Source organism: Catharus ustulatus, chromosome 7, assembly GCF_009819885.2.
Source record: "Catharus ustulatus isolate bCatUst1 chromosome 7, bCatUst1.pri.v2, whole genome shotgun sequence".
Lineage (NCBI taxonomy): Eukaryota > Metazoa > Chordata > Aves > Passeriformes > Turdidae > Catharus > Catharus ustulatus.
In genome coordinates, this window is record NC_046227.1 from 28,186,699 (window position 1) to 28,211,127 (window position 24,429).

The 24,429-nt window shown below is 40.3% G+C and overlaps 1 protein-coding gene across 1 annotated transcript in view; it reads right to left on the reverse strand.

Moving 5' to 3' along the window:
• The window catches only part of ADCY5 (adenylate cyclase 5), a 204,249-nt gene that overhangs the window by 31,726 nt on the left and 148,094 nt on the right, over positions 1-24,429 (reverse strand). The window contains exons 4-8 of the mRNA XM_033064725.2: positions 24,245-24,356; positions 23,938-24,065; positions 20,347-20,505; positions 20,008-20,149; positions 11,004-11,144 (exon numbers count right to left, since the gene is read on the reverse strand). Of these exons, the coding sequence (XP_032920616.1) occupies positions 11,004-11,144; positions 20,008-20,149; positions 20,347-20,505; positions 23,938-24,065; positions 24,245-24,356 (682 nt within the window). The remainder of the gene's footprint in view (positions 1-11,003; positions 11,145-20,007; positions 20,150-20,346; positions 20,506-23,937; positions 24,066-24,244; positions 24,357-24,429) is intronic.

Genomic DNA, 24,429 nt, shown 5'->3' on the forward strand with positions numbered 1-24,429 from the left:
GATAATTCGACTTTTTGTTGTGTGGCTTTTTTCCTTCTTCTTTTGCCTAATTATTTTACAGTTGTCAGAAATATCTGATTGATTTATTTATTTATCCTCTAAGTAATCCCACAATGCAGTGCCAAAACTGAAATCTCACTGATTAATCATGGAGACAAAATGCTCACTAATTTGTCTGGTGTCATAGTCAGTTAGGCTGGAGGAAAAAAAAAAGGAAAGAAAAAAAAGGAAAATCAACTGAACATGAATAGCTACCAGCCAAGAAAAAAGCAGAGGGAAGCAATGAGAAAACAGCCAGTACTTGATTATTAGTTAGATATCAAGGTCACATTTTCAAGCTTAGCCAGTTGGGAACTGGATGACTGACTGCAGTGGGAGAGTCCCCTAAAATGGTCAGATTTTCATAACCAGCTGCATAACCATCCATCCCACTGAATTCCTTAAACTGAACACAGATCTCACTCTCCTGCCTTTGAGATGCAGAAGTTTGAGGACACAGGGAACCAGATCAAGTTATTAAAACACCTCAGCAAGCACATCCTCAAAAAATTCCCCAATACTTTAAGTGTGGATAATATTTAGCTGGCCATTTATATGGAAGAACACTTAATCCACATGGAGTTTGATCCTGCCTGTTTCTCTCCCTCAGCAAAGCTGTTATGAGGAAAGTTTCTAAAATAATAGAGAATCCATTGAAGTAGCTTTTCAATTTATGATACTAATTTGTGATGAAATTCTGGAAATTATTCTTGCTGGCCACCCAAATTAAATTGGTGTTTCAGAACTAAAAACCGAAAAACAAATATTTCAGGTAAAGCAGAAAAGGAAAAAAATATATCACATTTTCTTTCCTGGATCTTCATTTAATGAAGCTAAATATTTAAGAGTGACTTGAACTTTAATTAGAGAGAATCAGCTTAAAATTAAATGTTGTAGGAACTTCTTTAAGTTAAGCAAATTAAATGATTCACTTCAAACGTTCCCATTTCATACTAAAGATTCTTCAAGCACAATCACCAAAAATGGAATTGTTATGGAGAAAGGTCTGTGGGATTATTTTAGGAAAAAAAAAATCCTTAAACACAGCTTCTTAAAAACTGGTCATTTATTACAGGATATCTTTCTTATTTACACTGGAAGACTTTGCCAGGTTATAGAGGAATTATACCTCTAGGATCTGGCTGTGACCAGAGATTTTCCTCCCTCCCCACTAAAGCATCCATGTTTCAATCATCACCAAGAAGCCTTTCAGGCAGAGGAGCTGATTGCACGCTCAGGGTCACGCTGCCCGCCCTGCTTTGGGTTGGGAAGGAAACTTCCCCCTGGGTTTTGCTTAATGTGCTTTCACCTCCTCCAGTTTTGTGGGCATGCTTGGTTCATTGAAAAAATCTGCACTTTAAATTATTTCCTTCCCCTTGCACTAGGCTTGAGCACTAATGACATATTGGTCTTTTTCTCTTCCCCACAGCTGGCAAACAGTTTAGTGTCTTCAGGAGTCAGATGTTTTGCTCCAGTTAAAGCCCTTGGCTCAGAGTGAGGCTGCTCCCATCAATTGCAATGGTGTGTGTTACACACAGGACAAACACACAACCAGCCCTGCAGGAGCAGGGTCTTCATGGATTTTTCTTCATTCCTACTCATAATCTGGTAACCAAATTTCCAAACTCAAGCAGGAAAGAAAAATGCAAGGGGCTCAAGGCACTGCCCAGCACCCTCATGCCATCTGTCTGTGTGTCCCACTGAAGGTTGGACAGCTGGGCTGGGGCTGGGCTCAGCCAGTTTGGGCACTGCTGCACAGAGATAGGTCAAAATTGGCATTTCTGCACAAACATATGCAGAAATCTGAACCCCTGAGAAAGAAAAACGCTCATAAAAATGTCATTTAGGAGATTGGGTGTAAAGGGATAGGAAAAGAAACAACCAATTCCTAGAGTTAAGAATATAAATTCCCTCTTGACTGCTTATGGATTGGTACCCAGCAGGCTGAAGCAATGCCAGTGGTTTCTAGGGCACTATGAAGAAAAGGCTGGGAATTGTCAGCAAGGATGAAAATGGCAGAAGGGATGATGGCTACAAGAATCAGACAGATAGGAGTTCACAGGAGTTCAAGAACAGCTCCATAATTATGATGATAAAGTAGCTCTTGTTCAGGACAGAATTCCTTTCCTGTAGAAGAGACCATAAGGCATGAGATAGGTCTTATCACAGTGCAGTACTAATGGACTGCTGCACACAGGACCTCATGCAAATTTTATTCAGTCTCATTTTAAATATCCCTGACACTGGTGTTTTTCTCATTCCCCCAGGAAGCTGTATTACTCTGCCATCAGATTGCAAAAGCAAAGGTAATAGCGTTTAATAATTGCTCTGAGACTAAGACAGTCCTCTCTTTGGCTGCAGGAGCATTAATCCAAACTCAGCTGAATCAACTCCCTTAAAGGCTCTGCTCCTTTGTCTTTTCTACAAGAGATTATTTAAAAAGCCTTATTTTTTATGGCAGGTCAGGTGACTCAGAATCTACACTGACATCTTCAGTGGGAGTAGACGTGCAGGAGGAAGAAAAGAGGGAATGTTCTATTACTGCATCTGTCCCCATGGTCCCTAAGGCTTACTACTTTATGGGGGATATTTTATGAATATCTATTGTGCTAAAAGCTCATATGACTGCCATCTCTCTGCTTGACTTCTAAATTAACTAAGCCCTTTTCTTTGAAGATTAAAACTGATTCCTTAAATAGAATGATAAAGTGTTTGTCAAAGACATGACAAGCTGACTGCTATACCATAACTCTTCAAACCAAGAACAATTAGAAATAATAATTCTAACTTTGAGAACATTGGCTGCAATCATTAACACATTGTAAATATGCAAAGAAAAGTGGAATAGATTTTTTATGCTTGTAACTTTTCATTTAACTCCAAAAATAAGACAGTAGAAGGGCTGATGAGCTTCATGACCTTCTTAATGGCAATGCGTGTGGGAAGTATAAATTCTACCCTTAAAAACTTCGTTCTCAACTCCAGCAAAGATCTTAAGAGCAAAATCACAAAGAAACTTGTTTTTTTTCCCTGTTTTCATCCCCAGAACAAAGTCAAAATGGAATTTATGTGATGTTAAAGCAGAAATCAAAATAACTTTGGACTTAGGGACAAATGAGCTTTGTAAGAGTTAAGTCAAACTTGCAGAGGCGCTTCCCAGGGACAGTGACCATAGAAAACAGAAAAGGAGAGTGACAGGCTGAGAGTGGATGTTGTTAAAAGCAAACCTGTTTTGGCTCTACCACAAAACTAATTATTCACATCTATTTTCAGCACTGTCGTACCTTCTGCTTTGTCCCTGTGGTCAAAAAGACAAGGCTATGAGGATAGATGCTGTCAGGTATAAATGTAGAAGTAAAACTGAAGGACTTCAAAGCACTCAGGCCAAAAATAACATAATTTCTGTTTCCAGAGACCAGAAAGAATAAAGTCTGATAGGAAGGATATTTAACAAGCATCTAAGTGCAGAACAACAGACTGGCAGAAAAGCAGTTTATGAAACAGATTAAATGATGAGTGTGTCTGCTATAGCTGGCACACAGACTAATGAGGTCTGAAAATGAAAGCTGAAGTGCTCCTTTTCTGCAGCCCACCCCACTTGATAAATAGACTTTCATTCCGTGGCACTGGTCACAGATGGCAAACCTACTTCAACTCAAAATGATTCTGTAGACAGTCCTCAGCTGGCAGACCAGACCTGGCCAATGCCATGAATTTATCTGGGTCATCAGATTTAAATCTATACATCATAAGAGGTTACTTTGGTTGAAATAGGCTTTCTCCAACTTACTTTTAATTAACTTCCAGCTCTGAACTCACACCTCTGAAACGTGCAGGTTGCTCAGACTTTCCAGTTTTCTGTGAACTCTGAATCCAAATTTCTCCAGTCTAAAGGTCACATTTTCAAGTGAAATTTCTGATTCTGTGCCTCATTTGTGAACATGCTTTAGAACTTGCAAAGCAGGCATAAAAATAAGCAGTCCTAGAAATGCTCTGAATCAGTTCCTGGCTCCACAATCTCTGCCCTTCCATGTGCGCACTCCAAATCATGATAAACACAACAAACTTCTCCAGAAACTACTGTTAGCCTTCTAATGAGCTGCAGAGAGACTGGATCCAAGCCTAACCAGCCTTAATTGAAATTGCCCACTGGTGCTGGCCAGAGCTGCTCACCCTGTCTGAAACCCAGACCCAAACCTGCTGACCTGCTGCCTTTTGACATTAAGACTTACTGTCTACTAGAGGAAGCTTTGGAAATCATTCTGCTAAATGCCACAAATCCACCTGTGCAATGCTTCCATGAACATTGGAGGAAATGCTTCTGTGAATAAAAGGGAATTGTATCTTTATTTCTGCAGGCTAAATTTAGTCCCACTCAAACCAGTCTGACACATTTCAGTACTGTCTCAATCCAGATGACCTTTCCCATATGAGTAAAATTTATTCTAGAAAAGGGTACTGAATGGTGAAAAACTTATTAGTGCAAGGCTTCCAAGCCAATATCATGCTCTATCTAGGTTTCTCAAGAGCAGCTGCAGATCTGCCATTGCATTGATTAGTTCTTTAAAAGAGGGATTCTTATCCCTCTTTTAAAGAAGTAATCAAGGATGATTGCAAGTCCTGATGAAGTTAGGCTACCAGATGAGGATAGAAAACAGTGTAAAGCCTCTGGCAATTTGAGCAATGTGCATTGTACTCCCACTCATTTATGTGAGATCCTGTGGATCCCATGGATCAGGCAAACCCTTTTTCCAGGTGAGCACCAAAGCAATTACACAGCATAACTGCTGGATGGGATTCCTCCCCTTGCTGTTTGAGAGCTATCAAAACCAAATTGGCTCTATAAAGCCCAGACTAGTTTAACAATTTCCTCCCAGATCTATAGCAATACGTGGAGATTACAGCAGAAAGGATTTGGAGAGTTTCTCCCTGCTTGATTATGAGTTAGATTGCTGCAATAGCAGCAGAAAAAATAGTGGGTCAAATTCTTCTTCACTGGGGGGCCTGTCCAGCTTTGCTGACGTCAGTGTTGCAATTACCAGATTTAGCAGATGATTGCTGGAAAAGAGGATAATGATGACCTGCAGTTAAATGAAACCTTTAGAAGGAGGGTGAACCCTCAGTGCCTAATTCATGGACTCAAATCCAATTCTCTTTGGCAGAGCTGACTGAAGAAAACTTGTGCTATGGAGCTTTTATTTTCAATTTTAGTTGTTTCTGATATTTAAGAGGTAGAATTGGCTCAGAGCCAGCTATGGCATCTGTTCCTCTGAGGCGCCTGTTCCCCAATTTTGATTTCCAAGTAACAAGATCTATCGTAAGGGCAACTTGGAGACATAAAGAGAGAAAATGAGCTGTATTAACAATGCAAAATGCAAAGAGCCATTTGATTTAGGACAGGGGGAACAGGGCAAAGAATTACTTTATCATTGAATGACCCTGCTTGTAGATGAGTGTTGTTTCGTTAGAAAACAAACACCAAGCAATCAAATATCATGTAGAAGGATGTGCAGAGCTCTGAGCAGTGTCACAAGGAATCAGGCAGCACCTACCTGAAAGAGCTTTTTCTTTATCACACCAGCCATATCCAGGATCCATTTTTATAACCTTGTCTCATATCTTTAACATCTGCATGCAGTAATATTTCCTTCACATATATAATATCTACTTGATTTTATGTCCGTTTTTCACTTTGTAACTTACATTGACTGCATGCACAATTTCACTGCAAATTAAATGGTTCATTAGCTGTACTCAGACTCATTACAGAAGCATGGTCAGACTGAAACCAGCATTGCAATCTTCAGGGCATCCTCTTTCTGCTCCTAAACTTCCTAATGTTAAACCTTCCCAAAATCCAACAGCAGGACTTCCCCCAGATGCTCAGAACTCCTGACACAATTGATGCCTTTTTTTTTTTTTGGAAGCCAGATGGCATCAGGCTGTGTCAAGTCTGGTTGTAAGAACTCAAAAATGTCCAACATATTCTGGGCAGCACTCCTGATGTGAGAATGCCACCATGGTGCTGTTGTACAGGGAACTGAAGGGGCATTTTGTCATTTTGTGATGTAATGTCTAACATGAAAAGTTGTGGATGCCCCTTCCCTGGAATTATTTAGGGCCAGGATGGATGGAGCTCTGAGAAAGCTGTCCAGGAAAAGGTGTCCCTGTCTACAACATGGGGGTTGGAACAGGATGATTTTTAATGTCCCTTTCAGCCCAGGAGGAGTGCTGGGTTCAGCGAGGGCACTTGCTCTTACCAAGTGCTCAGTGGGAGCAAGAACAGCCAAGGGGCTGCAAAGCACCAACCAGAGAACAAACTTGATGAGGGCATCAGAGCTGTGCAGAGACATGGTAACAGTCTTCAACCATAGAGAAGATAATTGTAAGGCAGAGAAAATCAAACTGTCTTCTTTCTGCTGTGAATAGCTCATGCAGCACCATGGTTTCAGACTGAAGGGAGGACAGGTGAAGTGAAGCATCAAAAAAAATCCTAAAACTGTTGAGAATGCCTAGCAAGACTGTGGGATTTCCATATTCCAGACTGAAAAGCCCTGATAAAAATAATTAAAATTTGTTCAGGAAAACCAGGGATTTCACAAGCTTCTTATATAGCCTGTTCCTTGCAACTAAGTTTTTTCTTAATTTATACCTTTTTTCCAGCAAATTAGGATGGTTATTTTTAAACCTGCCCTTTACAGTCATGGAGAATGATTTATCATTATGTTTTGTCCTTATACACATTCCTGTATTTGAAGACTTTTGTTCCTAATCAGTCTTTTCCCTTCTAGGTTAGAGCAAACACAATATTTCAACACTTTCAGAGGATACACAGTTGAAACTCTTCTAATTTGCAGTTTTTTCCACTAGATTATCTCTAACTCATCAACATTCTCCTAAATTATTGTAATCCCAAACTGGATATGCTTTACTGGATACAAACTTAATAATGTTGAGCAGAGTAAAGGATGCAAGAGAATAATTTGCAATCTAGAACAGCCTTGTAATTTTGGAAAGTATCAACATTTGCCTTTTTATTGCTGTTTACAACAAAATTCTTTCAGTTTACAGTCAACTACAATCCCCAAATCGTTTTTTCTTTAATAGCAATTTTGTTTTGCTGATGAAAACTGAGACATGAGCATTATTTCCAGAAGTCTAAAATTCATCAATATTTATAAAAGCCCTCTGAAATATACACTGGGAAAAGCAAAGTATTTCTCAATGGTGTATAAATATTGTTATAGCTATAAATATACCTGTACTCTCAAATGCTTTTAAGTCCACTTATTTTTGACCCTTTTGCAATTACAAACTGGACTAGAGAGACAGTGGGGAAGACAAGGGGAATGAGCAGCACAGAAGTCTCCATTTCCAGAGAGATGCATTTGCTGGTCCTGGACTGATTGCTTTTGTTTAGGAAACAAGCTGCAAAAAGCAAGACAAACAGAAAGTAGCTCTGCTGTTCTGCCAGGCTCTGTTCCTGCTCTGTTCCAGGCGCTGAGTTGATGCTGTGCAGGTTCCTCTGCCTGCCTGGGGCAGCCCTCGAGCTGCTCTGTGCCCCCAGGAGCAGAGCTCCAGCAGGGTTGCCAGCTCAGAGCAGGGCTCCAGCCCCTCCCAGGGCACTGGTACCTGACCTTCCTCTGCACATTTCCCTGCCTGCTCAGGGCAGTGGCTCCACCAGCTAGTGCAGGTCAGCATCAGCAGCGTGCAGCATTGATGTCTCTGGGCTGCTGCCTCCCTGCAGGCTCTGCAGGGCAAGAAAGGACACTGCCAAACAATGGGAAGGGAAAAAGAAGGATTTGTGATGGTCTGGAGAGAAGACCAGTGCACAAGGAAAGTGCAGGGGCTGTTGGGCTGGATGGGATGAGCTGACACATTTGCAGCCCCACCTGACTCATGCCCCAGTTAGCCAGGGTAGGAGCAGGAAAGTGACTCCCATTTTCCAGGACGTTTTAGATGACCACCACATGGACATATATAGGATAATTCATCTTATCCATATGTGCAAGTGTCTGAAAAAACTCCTGTGTGCACAGGGGAAAAATTTTAACTAGAAACATCGTGGAAAATCTGCTGGACCTGGTGCAGGTTAAGGTCCAAGCCACAACATGGAGAGAAGCAGGGACCAAAGGGCTCCCCATGCCAGTGCCCACCCTGCCATTCCACACAAACCCCACCTGCTGCACTGGTGATGTGCCCAGACATGGCAGCATGTTGAAATGCTGTGACAAAAAAAGGAGGAGGAGAAAAAAAGGAATATAGGGCTACAATTGATGCTAATCCATCTCCTCTCAGACTACTGCTAATATATCCTAAGAATAGAGACAGCTACCAGAGCCAGCATTCACTGGAAAGAAAAATGGCCAAAATATTTCTGTTTTCTATTAAATATAACAGTGCCTTCCCAAAACTGCAATTCAGGGAACTTTAATATTCTCTTTCAGGGAATTGTAAGTAGAGCCACAAAAAAACTGTGTCTCTTTTTTTCCCCCCTGAAAATAGGGTTGTCTTTAAAATGCAAAATGTTTTACATTTGTGACAAAACCCAGTGCACTTCATAACCATCTGTATTATTTCCTACACACAAATGTATTCATATCTACATATTAATATAATGGAACTGCACATCACTGCAATATAACCTGGCTCCTGCCTGAGGACTATCTTACAGTTACCCTGATAAATACCTGTTCTGAAATTGCAGTGCTAAGGAGCTCCAGGTCTTGAAGAGAAAGGCAATGTTGCACTGCCCACCTTTGGCATAACACTTCGACAAATCCAACCTTACATGTTCACAGCTTCCAAGAAGAAAGACAACATTTTGTAACATGCAAAAGGTCTGGGGAAAGGTGGGTGATGTGGAACAAAGAGCACATTTTCGGGAGGTTTGAGAGCTGGTGCTGCTTGCCAAGATCAATGACATGACATCCCAGAGGAGTACTGACAAAAGCCTCTGTAGTTCTGCTCCCCTTCTGTCTCTCTGCATTTTGTATTTCTAAGCAGGCAGTTTGCAGCCAGAATGCACTCTGCATGCATTCAGCACACACAGCATACATGTAACACAGTGTTAGAGATCACAAAGTATGGTGCAAAGCTGGGTGGTACAAAGAAATACATATTTACATTGAAGTTAACACAGATGGAGTTGAGACAGGAGATGGAGAAATTGTTCTAATCACTAAAATATCCTTGTAGCAGATATTAAAATGGGGAGGCCATGGGGAGCATGTTTGCATTTCACTAACGCATCTCAAACATAACAGATCTGTAAATCTGTAAATAAAAGATTTAAAAGAACAGTCCATAAGAACAACAAAAAGTCTAGCTGAATAGAATACATCTGAATCAGGTTTCAGTTGGTTTTCAAGAAACAGCCTGATGAATGCAACATCAGCTTCTCCTAAAAGAGCTTAATACAAGAGGTAGATTGAGTAGAAGAGACTTTCTGAGCTGCTAAATTTTCAAGAAGGTAAATAGCATTACAAGGAAAGGCACAACATAAGGAAAGAAAAAGTAAGTCTTTCCTCCTACAAGTGTGGGGCAGTGAAGTTTTTAGGACTCAGCTTGGTATTTCAATAAATAATTATGTTTTTCCAACTGAACAACCAGCTAGACACAGCAAACTGTAATTAACACCAAGAAGCATAGTACCATTTGGCATGCATACACCTTGTTTCTGAACTGGAGGCTTCAAGAACCCCTTAAAAGCTATTCAAAGAAACTTATAATTATAATTATGTGCTAGTGTGATTAGTCTCTTCTAATAATGTCATGCCTATTGAGCACACTCTATTGAAAAGCCCACATAAAAAATGCACAGTTCCACTGATCTGTATGCTTATGTCAGAAGCCCTCATTTGGAGATCTGAGAAATGAAAGAAACATTACTATTACTATGGAGACTAAGGAATTTGCTTTAGCACTGTAAAATAATATTAAGATTGAATAATATTAACACCAACTATTAATAAATATGCCAGCATTTTTTCTTTATTTTTTATATTTTATCTTTAAAAGATACCATATGCAGTTTCTTATAGCTATGCCCAAATTTTTAAAGTGTGGGACTGAATCTCATGTTCATAATTTTTTTTAAATACTTAAAGGCTTTGGTGACCTGGAGCAGAATTTTGACTACAGACAACAAAGTGAGGAACAAATAGACACTTTTGACTATGTGCATGAAGGGTCAAAACAGCACGAATAAGGTTATAGAACAATCTGATTATGCATGCAATTTTAGAGGTGCTAAATATCTCTATTATTATTAAAAACAGCCACTACAATATAAACTATCTTCTTAAGCTTTATTGAAGAAAACAAGGATATCATCTACACCTTTATGTAAAATAAGCCATAAAAGTCCTCTCAGTGCAATTGAATTTGTAATTAGCTCTTGTTCATTTTAATTTAGAAATACTGTGAAAGGTACAAGAAAGAAATGAAGATGCCTGCTACCTTAGGCCAATTAATCCATGTACTCAAGGATGTATTCTCCAGGATTAAACACAGCAGTGACATCCCTGGGGCCCCAGGAGCACACAGCTAGAGAGAACAGCACCTGGCTGTGACAATGACAGCCAGAAACCTCTGCAGGTACTGAGCTAATAGAAATGTATGTCAGAAGCCTCTTGAATGCTTGGGTTATGGAGCAGTTTTTGCAGATAATCACTTCTTCTCTCACAGCCTGGATGAGTGTTCAGAATGTGGGACAAGTCAGACAAAAGAGCCTCCTTTGTGCCATTCAGCCTCCCTTCCCCTCTCAAACAACCTGTGCCTCATCTCACAATCACTCACCTCCAGATGTACTGATTATTGTTATTTCTGGAGTCAAAGTAGAATTTTCCACCCCCATTTGGAAAACACCCTTGGGTCTGTAAAAACCTTCAGACAAAGCAGGAGGGATACATAATGCTGTATTAAGGAGAAAATAAATGAATGTCCATAAAGCAAGGCATTACCATTCTCTTCATCTCCTTGGAGACCTGGTGACCCCCGAGGTGGTTGTAGAAGGGCCGGTCCACGCCCCAGTGTGGCGGGTTGTGGCTGATGGAGTTGGCACGCTGCCGGTTCATCTTGGCTATCGTGGCCTTCTCGTCTTTCTGCAACACAAACCAGGGAGAAATGCATAATCAATTCCCAAACCTATACTCAGCAGTCATTCTGACCTCTCACTCCAAAAGCTGGCTTTGCACCTTGAACTCTATGAAGCAGCTGCTGATCAGAAGCAGCCCCAGTCCACATCTCTTTCTTATTTTAGAACACTTTAAATGGTGCCCATCATTTTGTTCCTTTACTTGTTCTGAACACCACCCCAACCTGTGCAAACATGGGGAGCATTCCAAAAGGGAGACATCTGTTTTCTTTATTAGCAAATTGAATCAAACTGAATAATTTCAGATAGAAAATTGCAGCTCCAAGCTGAGATACTACACAGAGGGTCCTCAAAAAGCAAAGGAACAGTTACATCTAGAAGAGAAACAACACACGGAGTGATTTGGTTGAAGAACAGGACCCTTGAATCTCCTTGAAGCTATAGGAATACAGGAGACCTTTCTCCATAGGCACAAGCAAATAATTTTCCATACTTGCAAGAGCACATTCCCAGACATGCTAGGGAAAGCATATAAACAGCTGTGTACGTGTTAAGGGTAATGCAACTGCAGAGTGTGACAAAATGGTCTTCCCAACTCTTCCAATTTGACATTGACACTATTCTCCTGAAGTCTGGACAAAGTCTTTGATTTTGTTATCAAGGCTTTGACTCTTGGCTGCAATGGGAGCTTACTGTGAGGTTAGCACAGGATCTGTCAGACGGATTTCATTCGAGCTCAATGCCAGTTCCAAGTGCACAGAAGTGCAACATATAACCAGGCTCAACAACAGGCAGATTAGTTCCTTATTTTGAATATAGTCCCTAACCAAAAAACAGGCAGGTTTCCACATGGGATGTGCTCTGTGGACACAAGTCCCTCTAGCAGGGGCTGCACTGCAGACTGGCTCAGGAAGGACTGTGTGATTTACCTGTACTGACTCAGAAGGCAGAGGGGTGCCAATTATTATATCCTTGCTTAATACAAACTCTGGAGAGCTTGAAATTTCAGAAGGTAAGGATCGTTGTTTATTAACTGAAAGATTAAACTTTTTACCAAGAGAATTGCTGCTTCAATGACATTACAAAAAACAAAAAAACAAAACAACCAAAAAAACAAAAAGACAAAAACCAAAACAACTAAAAAACAGACTTAGTAGTTAATTTTGGATTTCCAGACAACTGAGTTATTTAAAAAGAAAGCCTCCATTGCTTTCAGCTCTAGAATTTTTGTTCAAGTGTTATTTGACAATACACGTAGGTCCACTGCTTTTTTTGCCTGGAGTCTGAATTCCATACCTATTTATTTTGATTCCCCACTATTCAGTGTAACTTGTACCTCTCAGAAGTTTGCAAAATACCTGGTGTTATCTCCATGGTAACAACAGAGTTAAATGTCAAGTGCTGTGCTGCCTTAAATTAGGGTTTTTTAAAAGAAATTTAAAAAGGCTTGCTGAAATTCAGTACTGGAGGAAGCTGCCTGATTGACAAGCATGGGAAATCATCTTCTCTCTCCTTGCAAGGAAGAGACAGCTACAATGACGTTTCCCTTGAGATCACAGCTCACCATGTGGGCACTGAACATTGCTGAGCACGGGGGGCTGCAGCTTCATGGCCACGGGCTGGGGACATGGGGCCAGTGACAGGAGCAGCCAGCTGGCCCCGTGACACTGAGCAGCAGTGGTCCTGCAGCTCCAGGGTGCCAGCAAAGACCTTCACCCAGCCAGGATGCCAAGTGAAGAAACCCTGTGGGAGCAGATGTAAGGGAGCTGTCAGCTCCCCAGGATGACCATCAGGGGAACCACAGGTGCTCCTGCATGGATGTCCCCAGGACAGCAAGTGCCACCCTCATCACCTTTTCCCCACATTGAAACCACCACTGGTTCATCTGCAATGGCTGAAAAGTCCAGCACTTGGCACTAGCTGAGTTTCACATGAGCAACCATGACAAAGCCACTGGATAACCTCCAGGAGAGACATCTTTAAAATGTTTCTAAAAATACATTAGTGTAATGAAATCTTGATGTCCAGATTTCAGTTGATTTGAGGTTTTGTTTCTTAAGACTCACTGCTCTTTATACTCTTTGCCATCATTTGCAGTACTTTCTTGTGGTTTTTTTTCAGTTATGCAATCTTTTTCATAGTTATGCTTCTTTCTTTTATGATGTGATGCCAGAAAACTGGTAGGAAATACTGTTTCATTATCGCCAAGCAAATAGATATTGTTTTTCAGTAACAGAAGTGACACTGTCAATCCATTTTGTTCCAACTAAGGGGAGGGTTTTCAACCAAATGGAATAAAAAACCCAGATGTTGAAACTAGTCTGGGGACCCATAAAAGCAAAGCTATGTGGTTACTTTACAAATGCCATTACATCAACAGATGATAAAAGTGATATACTGCAGGTTTTTGACCCATGAGTTAGTAAATTTGGTTAGAATTTGAGAAAAGCCTTAATGCCAAAGTCCATGAAGACATACTACCCCTCTCAGCCCTTAAATGATCCTCATGCCTGCTGCAAGCCCTAGTGAGTCTGAAGCATTGCTTGATGAATTTGAAGGAAATAAAAGACCTCATACATATTTATTGACACATCTGGATTGAGGTAAGGACAGGACAAACGGGTAAACATGTAGTTCTGAGATTGTTTCTAACCATGAGGTCAGGCGCCATAAATTTTCCATGGCTTCATGAACTCTGGCAGTATTTCCCCCCCACCTCTTGTAGGAAGTTTCCACTGGATTGTGGACTATGTTTCAGCAATATTTCCAATCAGATTAAAACACATATATAAAAGCACCGTGCACTTTTGCTTTTCCACATTACATAATGTTCTACTATGTCATCTTGAACAATAGGACTTTGCTGTTAACATCAGCACTTATTAAAGAAAAAATAAAACCTGTTGTTTTAAAAACTTGAGATAGTTTATTTTCTGCAAAAATCACTTGTTCAGTGAGTGATGAAAATAACAAGCTCTACGTTCTAAAAATGAAGTATTAGATGGGTCACAGCTCCTCTGTGGCATCTTCTGTGCCTCCTCTGTTTCTTCCTGGCTAAGTGACAGCACAAGGACAACTTGCACACAAGGCTGCCTAAGGCATAACAAGACCGGAAAAGAAAAATAAAGAAAGAGAAGTGGCAATACCTTTCACTCCTACTCATTAGAGGTACTACCAACAAGAGAAGAAGGTGCAAAAAATTCTGACAGCAATGAGTTTTTCAGATTTTAGGTGGCTAAACTCCAGAAGGCTGTTGTGGGAACTTTTCAAATCTGGACTCACAAAGAGACTGTAAATCTGATTCCCAGGGGTTTTATTGTGTTCCCACTACCAGTTCCCACACACTGAGCTACAGTAATGCTACAGCAAAACTGCAGAAAGAGCTAAGGTTTTCTTGTACTTATCAATTGAATCAAGAATACCTATTACTTCTTTAGTGTGTGTGTGTGTGATAGGATTTTCCAACATATTGATCACTATCAGTGCAACAGTGAAATCTGATCATGGATCAGCCATATCAGATTTATATACATATTATTCTTTAAATTTTCTTGAAGTCCTTCTGTGCATGATGTTTCTGGTAGTGCTACATTCTCCAAACCACTGCCTTCATAAATCTACATGAGTGGAACCCTGCTGAGCTCTGATTAAATGTGTTAAATTGAGGAATCATCACATTAGATTGATTGTGTTTTAGGAGAGTCACATGCTCAACATTTAAAGAACCATTTTGTTTCTTCAGCTGGATGGAATTCCAGGGCGCTATTTAGAAAAGAATGAGAATTGTTTTTCTAGGAGTTACAGCCAAAGTTTTATTGAGCTGTTTCAAGGCCACCATCAACAATCCTTTCTGAAACTGGTGTGTACCTGATATTGTTAAAAGAAACACCCAAGCATAATCAATTGAAAGACATTAGAAAAAATAAACATTTTTTCCCTTTGCAGACTTTGTGCACTGAGCACAGCGTGTTTGGTCAGCAGTATCGCTCATCTGTTCGCAGGCACATTTTGTTTCTACTCATGTTCAAAGCAAACTGATTTCTGACAGTGTAGAAGATGATAAAACTAGCTGTAGAACTATGTGCTGTTAAAATCTTATTCAGTTTAAGGTCTGTTTCCCACTCCTCCAAACACACACTTCTTCACCCTTCTCAGAGTAAAGCTTTGAAGTGCTGGGAAGAGTAGCTGTGATGGTTCTGCAAATTAGTGCAGCAGAAGAGTAGAAAGCAAACAACAATCACTGAGTGACACGCTCCTGTACAAACACCAGAAACTTGGGCAGCACAAGAACTGGGAATAATTAAACAGAGTACTGTAAGAATATCAGGGAAGTGATAAGATAGCAATAATGACAGGGACAAATGTTTTGAATAAGATTCAGAAGGGCAGATATAAGAGTTGTGAAGGTGGAGGACCAGAGTTATGCAATATGAATGCTACAGTCTGCAGGGTAAGCTAAACAAGCCCTGTGCAGCATGGATAAAACAAAACCACTGTGTAGAAGGGTAAAGACATTGTTGTGCAGGTCATTGCAACGCCTAGGGGTTAAGTTTGGGAATCACTAAAATGTGGGTAACAGTTTTAGTAATTGTAGCTGATAAATTGTTGTTTATCTGGAAATACAGACTTGCAGGTAAAGAATGAAGCCAGTAAGGAAGAAAGGCAAAGATCTCCTTGGAGAATTCCTGTATTTCTACCATGCTAATGTATTAAGTCCATTAGAAACACATATCCAAATGACTGTGAAAATTAACTGGATAAGAACTGAAGTTACCCTGTGTAAATACCCTTTGCCATGTGAGGAACTTAAAATTCTTCATCATTGTAGAACTGAAGGAGCAGATTGGTTTTTTCCAGGTAATCACTATTGCCACAGTAGAGGCAAAAGGGAAGAAGGCTCATAAGCATAGGGTTATAAATGGAAAGCATTGAATCATAGAATCATTTAGGTTGCATTCAGGATCATTAAATACAACTGTAAACACAGCACTGCCAAGTCCCACTAAACCATGTCTGGAAGCAAAACTTGAAGTGTGATGTGCTGAAGTCAGAAAGACAACCTCCATTCCAGATCTGTGGAAAACTGCCAAATTCCATTTCAGTTCTGGTAACAGATATTTTAATAACTATTCAGTCAGTGATCATGACACAGAACTTGTAGAACAGCAAATGCTGGATTTGGATTAACAGCCTTGAATCCAAATTTTTCTAAAGAGAAAAAAATGCAGTAGTTGTCACTGGCTTTGTTTCTTCCATAGAGCATTTGACAGTGTGCTCTGCTGGAGAGTAAGGGCTAAGACAGGTGGGGAATAGAAAGCTGGGAAATGTCAAGAGACAGTGTTGAATAGGGAAGTATAAGTCTGGATGAAAGTTACTAGCAGACTTACTCAGACTTACTCTGCTCTCAGGGCAGATTTGGTTGAATTTTTTTTCTTATCTCACCTGGCGGCCAGTGGGCAATGACAGATGTGGCTAACGAGAGCAGCAGGGGTCTATTTGATATGAAGGAAAGGAGTATCAGCACCCAGCATTTGAGGACTAACATAGAAATAGAACTTGAGACACTCAAGGGTACAAAATGCATGATCATTTCCTTAGAGATCACAGAGAGAAACTGTGTTTCATTATCACGAATCACATTAGTTCATCACAGAATAAATGGAAAACACTGAGATAATCCAACTTGGCAAAAGGTAAAGGTTTCATTTGATGAGCAAGAAAATATGAGAGCTTATGCTTTCTCTTTGTTGTGTAAAGACATTATAACAGTCTGTCTCAGGAGAAAAAAAGAGAGGGAAGAGGAATCCAGTTGCTGACAGACAGCAAAAAATCAGAGCAACTCAGTTTTAGAGCAGCTCAGTGTTAGCACTAATGGGAGCAAACAAACCACAGCTAAAGATTCAACAGACTTTTACAGCAGAACCTGCTAATTTCATCTTTTTATATGCTTCACTGGCAAGTGCTCACCCGTGAGGGCAGCAGAATCACAGGATAGGGCAAAGAGAAAGGTGAAAGCAGATCTGGAGGTAAAGTTGAAGAGAAAAAAACCTTTGCATTTTGTTCTCTTTTAATAGAAAGCAACTCTTTTGGGTATCAGACAGAAAACAAGGACTACATTTTCAAGTCTAGCAATATAATTAAAGACAGAGGGAACAGAATCTAGCTTTTTTTCACTCTTAAAATGGCACTGACTATATTTCAGTTAATAGCATTTTTAAAAGGACAAAGAAAAAAAATTCAAAGAAAATTCTATTTTCAGTTGCTGGAACAAAAATATTAGATAGATGTTCCTCCCACTTACTCTGTGCCCAAGGAATGGCATTAACACGATGAAAAAGTCAAACAAAAAACTAAAAAAAACCCAACAAACAAACAAACAAACAAACAAACAAAAAAATAAAGACAAAATTCAAAGTTGTGGCTCCCCGTGGCAACAGTAAGCAGAAAGGGTACAGAACACATACCGTTATATTTTACCTATTTATCATAACTTATGGTATTGTTGGGTTTTGATGGCTGTGGGACTGATGAACCATGTGTCCAGATAATTCTGCTGTGTGAACTGAGGAACAGCTCAGGCAGTTACTTGGATCTCTCTCAGGTCAATGCTAATGCCAAGCCTTATGTGCTAGGACAGCAGGAACCCAGACACAACTCACAAGAACTCTCCACTATGTTAGGTGAACATTTTATGGCCATTACTGGAACAGAATGAGCTGAAAACCTGTCTAAATACATCACAAGAAGTCATTAAAAGCAAGCAGAAATGAAAGGAAAAAGTAAAGTACTAGAACTTTGCCTGCCATCAGGCAAGAAGTACAAGACTGACTGAATTGACAATGGGCAAAAGCTTTTCTCACTTCTGATCTTCATGTTAGGTGAAAATGAGCTTTTGAACAGGGAGAGAACTTTAAACACTGGAACAGGTTGTCAAGAGAAATAGTGGATGTCCCATCCCTGGAAATGTCCAAGGGCAGGCTGGATGGGCCTTTGAGCAACCTGGTCTAAAGGAAAGTGTCCTTGCCCTGACAGGGAGCTTGGGACAAGATGATCTTTAAGGTCCTTTCCAATCCAAGGCTTCCTATGATTCTATGAAACTATTCACAGAGAGATAAAAAATGGCTATGGGAGCACAAAAGTTGCAGCAGTATGGGCAAACCAGAAACTCCTCAAACTCCAAACACCTAATACTCACGACTCTGGGTAGCTGCATTTTTATGTTTCAGTTTAGCCCAATAATTACATAAGTCAAGCAAATGTCCCAATTTTTAGGTACTCTGGGATACAGCACACTACAGCAGCATTATTGCAGTGCTCAGAGACTTTAGCTAAGGGCTACACTATGTAACAGAGCTGCAATAAATACATATAAAGCAGTTAAAGAATTCCCATTTTATTTTCCTATGGCAAATCAAGGCATAAAGATGCAAGTTCCTCAAAAACCTACGTCTGGAATGGAATCCACATCTCTTATGAGTCTCTGTCCAATCTCCTGCTCAAAATACACCCCATGTTCAGAAATGAAGTCAGGTGCCAAGCACTCTGAAGTCTTTGTTTCTGAGGTTTTTTGTCTACACTTGCAAGCAGCAGAATCCTGATCTTATGTCTTCATCTTCTCTCCAGAGAAACTTTTGGTTCTCCGCAAGAACACGCAGACAACCTGGTGACTGCATGATTTAAGAAGTCAGTCTAGGTTCTCCACTCCAGGAGACAGGGTCTGACCACAAGGGTATTTTGGCTTATTTTCTTAAATCTACCCAGCAAAGAGGAAGTGATTTAGATACCTAAAACATCAGCTGCCTCACTGACAGGCAGTGGTGCTCAGGAACAACAATCTTGCTCTGCAAGTTCCAATCCTCTTTCGAAGACTGACAATTGTTAATGAGATTTATTTTATGAGCAGGTAGAGACCAAAACATCAGCTTCTTTCTTTAACAGATGATAAGGGATTTTCTTGGAGATTTTTTACACAATATCCATTAAGGAGATTTAAGACTTCCATTCTCTCAGGAAATGAGTCTTTCTGTACAGGTGTTGGTTATTCAAATCAACCATGCTGTTGCAACATGTCACAAACACTAATTCACTTAATCTCATGGCAGTCATATTTACAGATATGGGAAGGTTTAGTTGGTTTTAGATTCAGAAACACATGAAATAATTTTCAATTCAGGCCAATCTATATGCTTGCTCGTACTATGAATAGCAAAGTAGGGGCTACAGTGCAGAAACTACTGAGAGAAATATTATTGGCCATGTTCAACTAGATCCAAAAGATCCTTGTCTAGCATTTCAGTCTATTGTTTTTAAAAGGAATACAAACTAGTGATAATTTGCTATCAGCAGTGTTGCAAAAAGATTTATCAGTTGAAGTCCATTTGAATTTGACTTGATTCGAGTTCAAGTCAGTAGTGCCCTCATACCCTTATTTCGTGCAGCCTGACCCATGTCATATTGGTATGATCTCATCTTACTGTCACAATGTTGATTGATCATTACAGTGGACCAATTTCTCTCATCTGCAGAAAGAGAGGCTGAAAAGCAATGATAGGACCTGCTCTAATCTTCATGTTAATTCATCTGGTGAACAGGCAGACAAAATCACCTCTGTAATCTGACAGAGAAAAGATCTTTCTGGTTTTAATCTATTATTTTAAGTACTTCTACGAAATATATATCTATATTAACAACATTTTTCAACATGAATTTGAGAATTAAAAAGAGCTTGATGCAGACACCTTTGTAGATGGTGGCTCTTCCCTTCTGCATACATAAAAGTTCAGGAAGAGGAGAGAGAAACAGGAATTTTTGTCACTGAGGGATCAAGTCATTAAAAGTACCTCAACCTGCATTGTTGTGTTTGGTCTTACCCTCTTCTGGCTGCACCTGACGATCAGGAAGGTCTCGATGCTGTGCTCTTTCAGGTACGCGTTGCGCTCCCCTCCGAAGCCCAGCTCCACCTCGTAGTCTCCATTGAGATAGTTCAGGGTCGCTTTTGTTATGTGGATGCGCCTGGAATGAGACAAAAGACAGGCAAGTCTTGTAGACGCTGAAAGGTGATCATCTAAAAAGTCAGGTCCTGTCAGGGATGGGTTCCATGTCCTGGAACTAAGCAATAAACCCCAATTGATTTAGCCATGCCACTATTCCTACACTTTCAGTGTGGGAGTTTCATGGATAAACACAACAGCTTTGATGAAGTAACTTACCCAGCTTTGCCCCCTGCTTCCATGTGGTTGGCTAGTGTGACATCATTGGACCACACATCAAACTGCCACTTCCTAAGGCCCAAGACCCCGCAGTGAACTCTCCCACTGTGGATTCCGACCCTCATGTTGACATTCACGCCCGTAACCTCCCGGACCAGCCTGGAAAGAGACATGGGGGACAAGGCCATCACTGACAACTGAATGGTTGCAGTCAGCAGCACAAACTTGCATCCAGAACAAGAATCCATAATGGTCCATAAATTATTCACAGATACACATAGTGCAGCTCATCCACATCAACAGGACAACAGAACAAAACTGGACGAGCTGTTCTGCTCTTGGATGGCCAGGCTGGCCAAGAAGAGCCCTAATCTGAACGTGGAGCTCTTGGAGTAAATCCATGTACACTGAACTCAGGATCAAGATGAGAACCCATAAAAAATTATCTCTGGGGCAGTAAAAGGATTAAAGTGCTGGTCTCTGGTTTCCATACCAAAGCTGGACATAACCTGCCAGCACTCAGCCTCATTAAGAGTAATAGCATGTTGTAAAGAGAAAAAGGAAATGATTTCAGAGATCTTAATTTGTCTGTATGGCACCAAGCATCAACTCTTCCACAGATGAAATACGATATGTGTGTGAAATACCCCACTGAAGCTGGAAAGCTTGAACAGGCCTTACAGCAGCAAAACCAGAGAACCACATCTATTGCAGTCACTCCAAACAGGCAGCTACAAATACTCAAGTTCTGAATGTAATGAGGTTTTGGATGCTCTGCTTACTCCCAAAAAGACTGCTGGAATACTTTGTGGGTTTTCTCCTTTAGGGCAAGAGTTAGCTTCAAGAACTGTTCACATAAGAAATACATTTAGGAGTGTGAGTAGGAAAAAGTCTTGATGAGGCCCTCAGAACAACTCTGCTTCTTGTTATTGCTAATCACATCATTCCCAGAACATCCATGCTCCACAGGCAAATTCACCTACATCACATACCACTGTTTCTTCCTTTGAGTGGCAAGTTCCCAGCACCAAGGAGTACTTTATACCTATCAGATTTCAATCACTTCAGTTTTCAGGTTCATCCAGTCCTTTCTAGATAACATCACCCGGATAAGTAAATCCTCCCAACTCCCTAACATCAACACAGTCCTCATATTTATGCTTTAGTTATTAATGAAATTGCATTAATAAGGATAGACCAGTTCTGGACTCCAGTTCACTCCTAACAGTGTAATATGTCCCTTAAAACAGTGTCCTAGATGACTTCTTGTTGAAACAGCTCCTATCCTCTTTGAGTTCCTTTCTCTTTATGATCCCTATCTTATGTTTCACTACCTACTCACTGAAGTGACATTTATAATTTTTATTACTAAGTAGCGGGGATTATCTAGCAGGTAAAGGAAGTTGATATGGGTAAGGTGTTACAGGCTTATGAACTGAAAGGGCTCCAACCACAACACTTGAGAAAAGAACTGGAACTGGAGTAACAAAAATGTAGCTGCACCCATAAACCTGACAGGAACAACACAGCTGCAGTTCCTCCCCACACTGGGTGCTAAAACCGCTCTTGCACCTCCTGCCAAGCCATGCTACTGACACATGACCAAGGAACTTTTCTCAGTAAAGTCGTTGATGAGCTGGTGACTTTGTCCAGGCTTTGCAGCAAACAAATAAATCTGGTTATTCTTTACAGGTAAATGACATATCCTTTGTTACCTTCCTTTTTTTTCAGCTCATTTATACCAGCAGTACAGCCAATACAATTTTTTGAAGTCTTTCCTATTTGGGGCAACATTCCCTGCTGTTATTAGACACAGATGAAATCAGCTTATGGGCAGGCCCTGTGCTCATGAAGTCTGCAATCAAATATTCAGCAGCTATTTGTTACCCGCAATCAAATGTTCAGCAGCTATTGGTTACCTTAATTGTGAAACCTCTTATCTTGATCCTTAGGGGAGGAGGGGGGAAGAGGGAGAGCAGGGGTAGTGAGAACAGAGTCACCTTCCAGACTTATTAAGAGATAAGATTGTTTAATGCATTCATTATACATCGAGTGGGAAACAAGTTTTAAAGGCTGCTGAAGAGCTATTTGTAAACAAACACTGAGTGCACCTCAGGTCTGTTTATTCCAAGTAAGGTGGGTTGCAGTTAATCAATGAAGTCTAGACTTCCTGGTGTTATTTAGCCTTGTGGAGAATTACACAGCAACATGAAGACCTCTGGATTCCATCAGGTCAACAACTGGGCAACGAACACAGGATTCTGTTCCGCAAATCCTCTCATTTTGCACGTTGATACAAACCCCAAAAGGAGATTGGTGCAAGACAATGGAGTTTAAAACCAGGAAAGAAAAGGTAGAAAGTCCTGACAGTGTACACTGAATATAAAGCAAGGGAATGCTGCTGCAGTGTGCTTTGAATGGGGTCTCCTTGGTGAAAACACTGCTTTTCACCCAGTGTATTTGTGTTATGAAAACGAGATTGAAAACTTTGGGGTGTATTGATGTCCTTGAAGAAATTCAAATGGATATAACTGTACCAAGCTCAGCAAGGAGGTACCTCTAGATTTTATCAAGCTGAAGTGGAAACTCCATGAATTTACTGTATGAAATAAGAGGAGAACTGCTGAGAGATCTTCTACTTCTCTGTTGGTACCACTAATACTTCAGAAAACGCCTTCAGAAAATATAAAAAAAACCAAAAGAGAAGGGAAAGAGCAGGAGAGACTGTGCAGCAGAGATGGTGTAGATATCAAGGCCAGCTCAGTTACCATCCAAAACTGACTGAACTTTGCACCTAAACTTGCATACACTCAAGATAAATCTTTCTTCTCTGAACTCTGAAAGAATTGGCCTGAGAAAGCACATGTATAATGTAAAGAATACTCACTGTCTGTAGTCCTCCAACCAATAAAACTAGATACAGGTCTCCTATTTGTTATTCCCTAAAGACAGGAATGGTCTGGACTAACACAGTTGCTAGTCTGACCTCAGGAACAGGCAAAGCATCACCACAGGTTTTAAAACAGTAAAATAAAGATGGGGAAGTAAATAGAAATAAAGGGAAAAGACCATGAATCTGTTCCAGTCTGTGCCAAAGCAACTTCATGCTTTATTCCAGTAATTAATTTAACCAAAGTAAGAAAGCCTTGAATCTGACCCTTTTGGTATAGAGAAGGATTTGTTGAGCTAGACGAGACAGACTTTAGCAGAGCAATATTAAGGTGGTTTGAACAGACATAAATGAAAAGCAACTGAAATTTAATAAAGTTATTATTAATACTCTGAATTCATAATTCTGCAATTCACTGGAGTCCTCCTTTGGGAATGAGACTTCCAGTAATTACAGTAACCTTTTCCTTTTTCATCAAGAGACTGAGCTCTGGTATCTACATGACTGTATGGACACAAGTGTCTGCTCTGCTGCTGTCAAACCTTAACAGCATTTTGGTTTTTTGTTCCAGCTGGTTTCCCTTTTTGCTGTCCAGAGTTCTCTGGTTTGGTTACCTTGCTCCTAATATTATGAAGAACTACCAGGAAAGAGAATCTACTTGCATTTGTTTTGATCTTCTCTGTGGGGAATATGGTACTTACGAGATGGCCTCTATCATATCCATTCCCATTTCAACACAGCAGTGTGCATGGTCAGCTCTTGCTTCTGGCAACCCAGACACACAGTAATAGCAATCACCCAGGATCTTGATCCGTAAACAGTGGTTCTCCTAAAAAAAAATATTAGAATAATAAAGGAGAAAGAAGTATTCAGCTTATGTTCATGCTTGCAATAGCTTGCCTTTTAGGGCAGTGAATATCTAAGAAATCCAGTGAACCAGCACAATATGTCATTCTTGCAACAGGAGAATAAAAACAAGAGGAAACAAAATTATAATAGAAAACTTACAGCTGCAAGCTTATCGAATCTGGCAAAGAGCTCGTTCAGCGTCATGACCAGCTCCTGAGCAGTGCACTGGGAGGCCAGACTGGTGAAACCCTCTATGTCTGCAAACAGGATGCTTGGGAAAAGGGAGGGGGAAAAAAAGACAAAAAAGGTTACAAAATTTGTTGCTGATATTTGTGTAAGTGTAA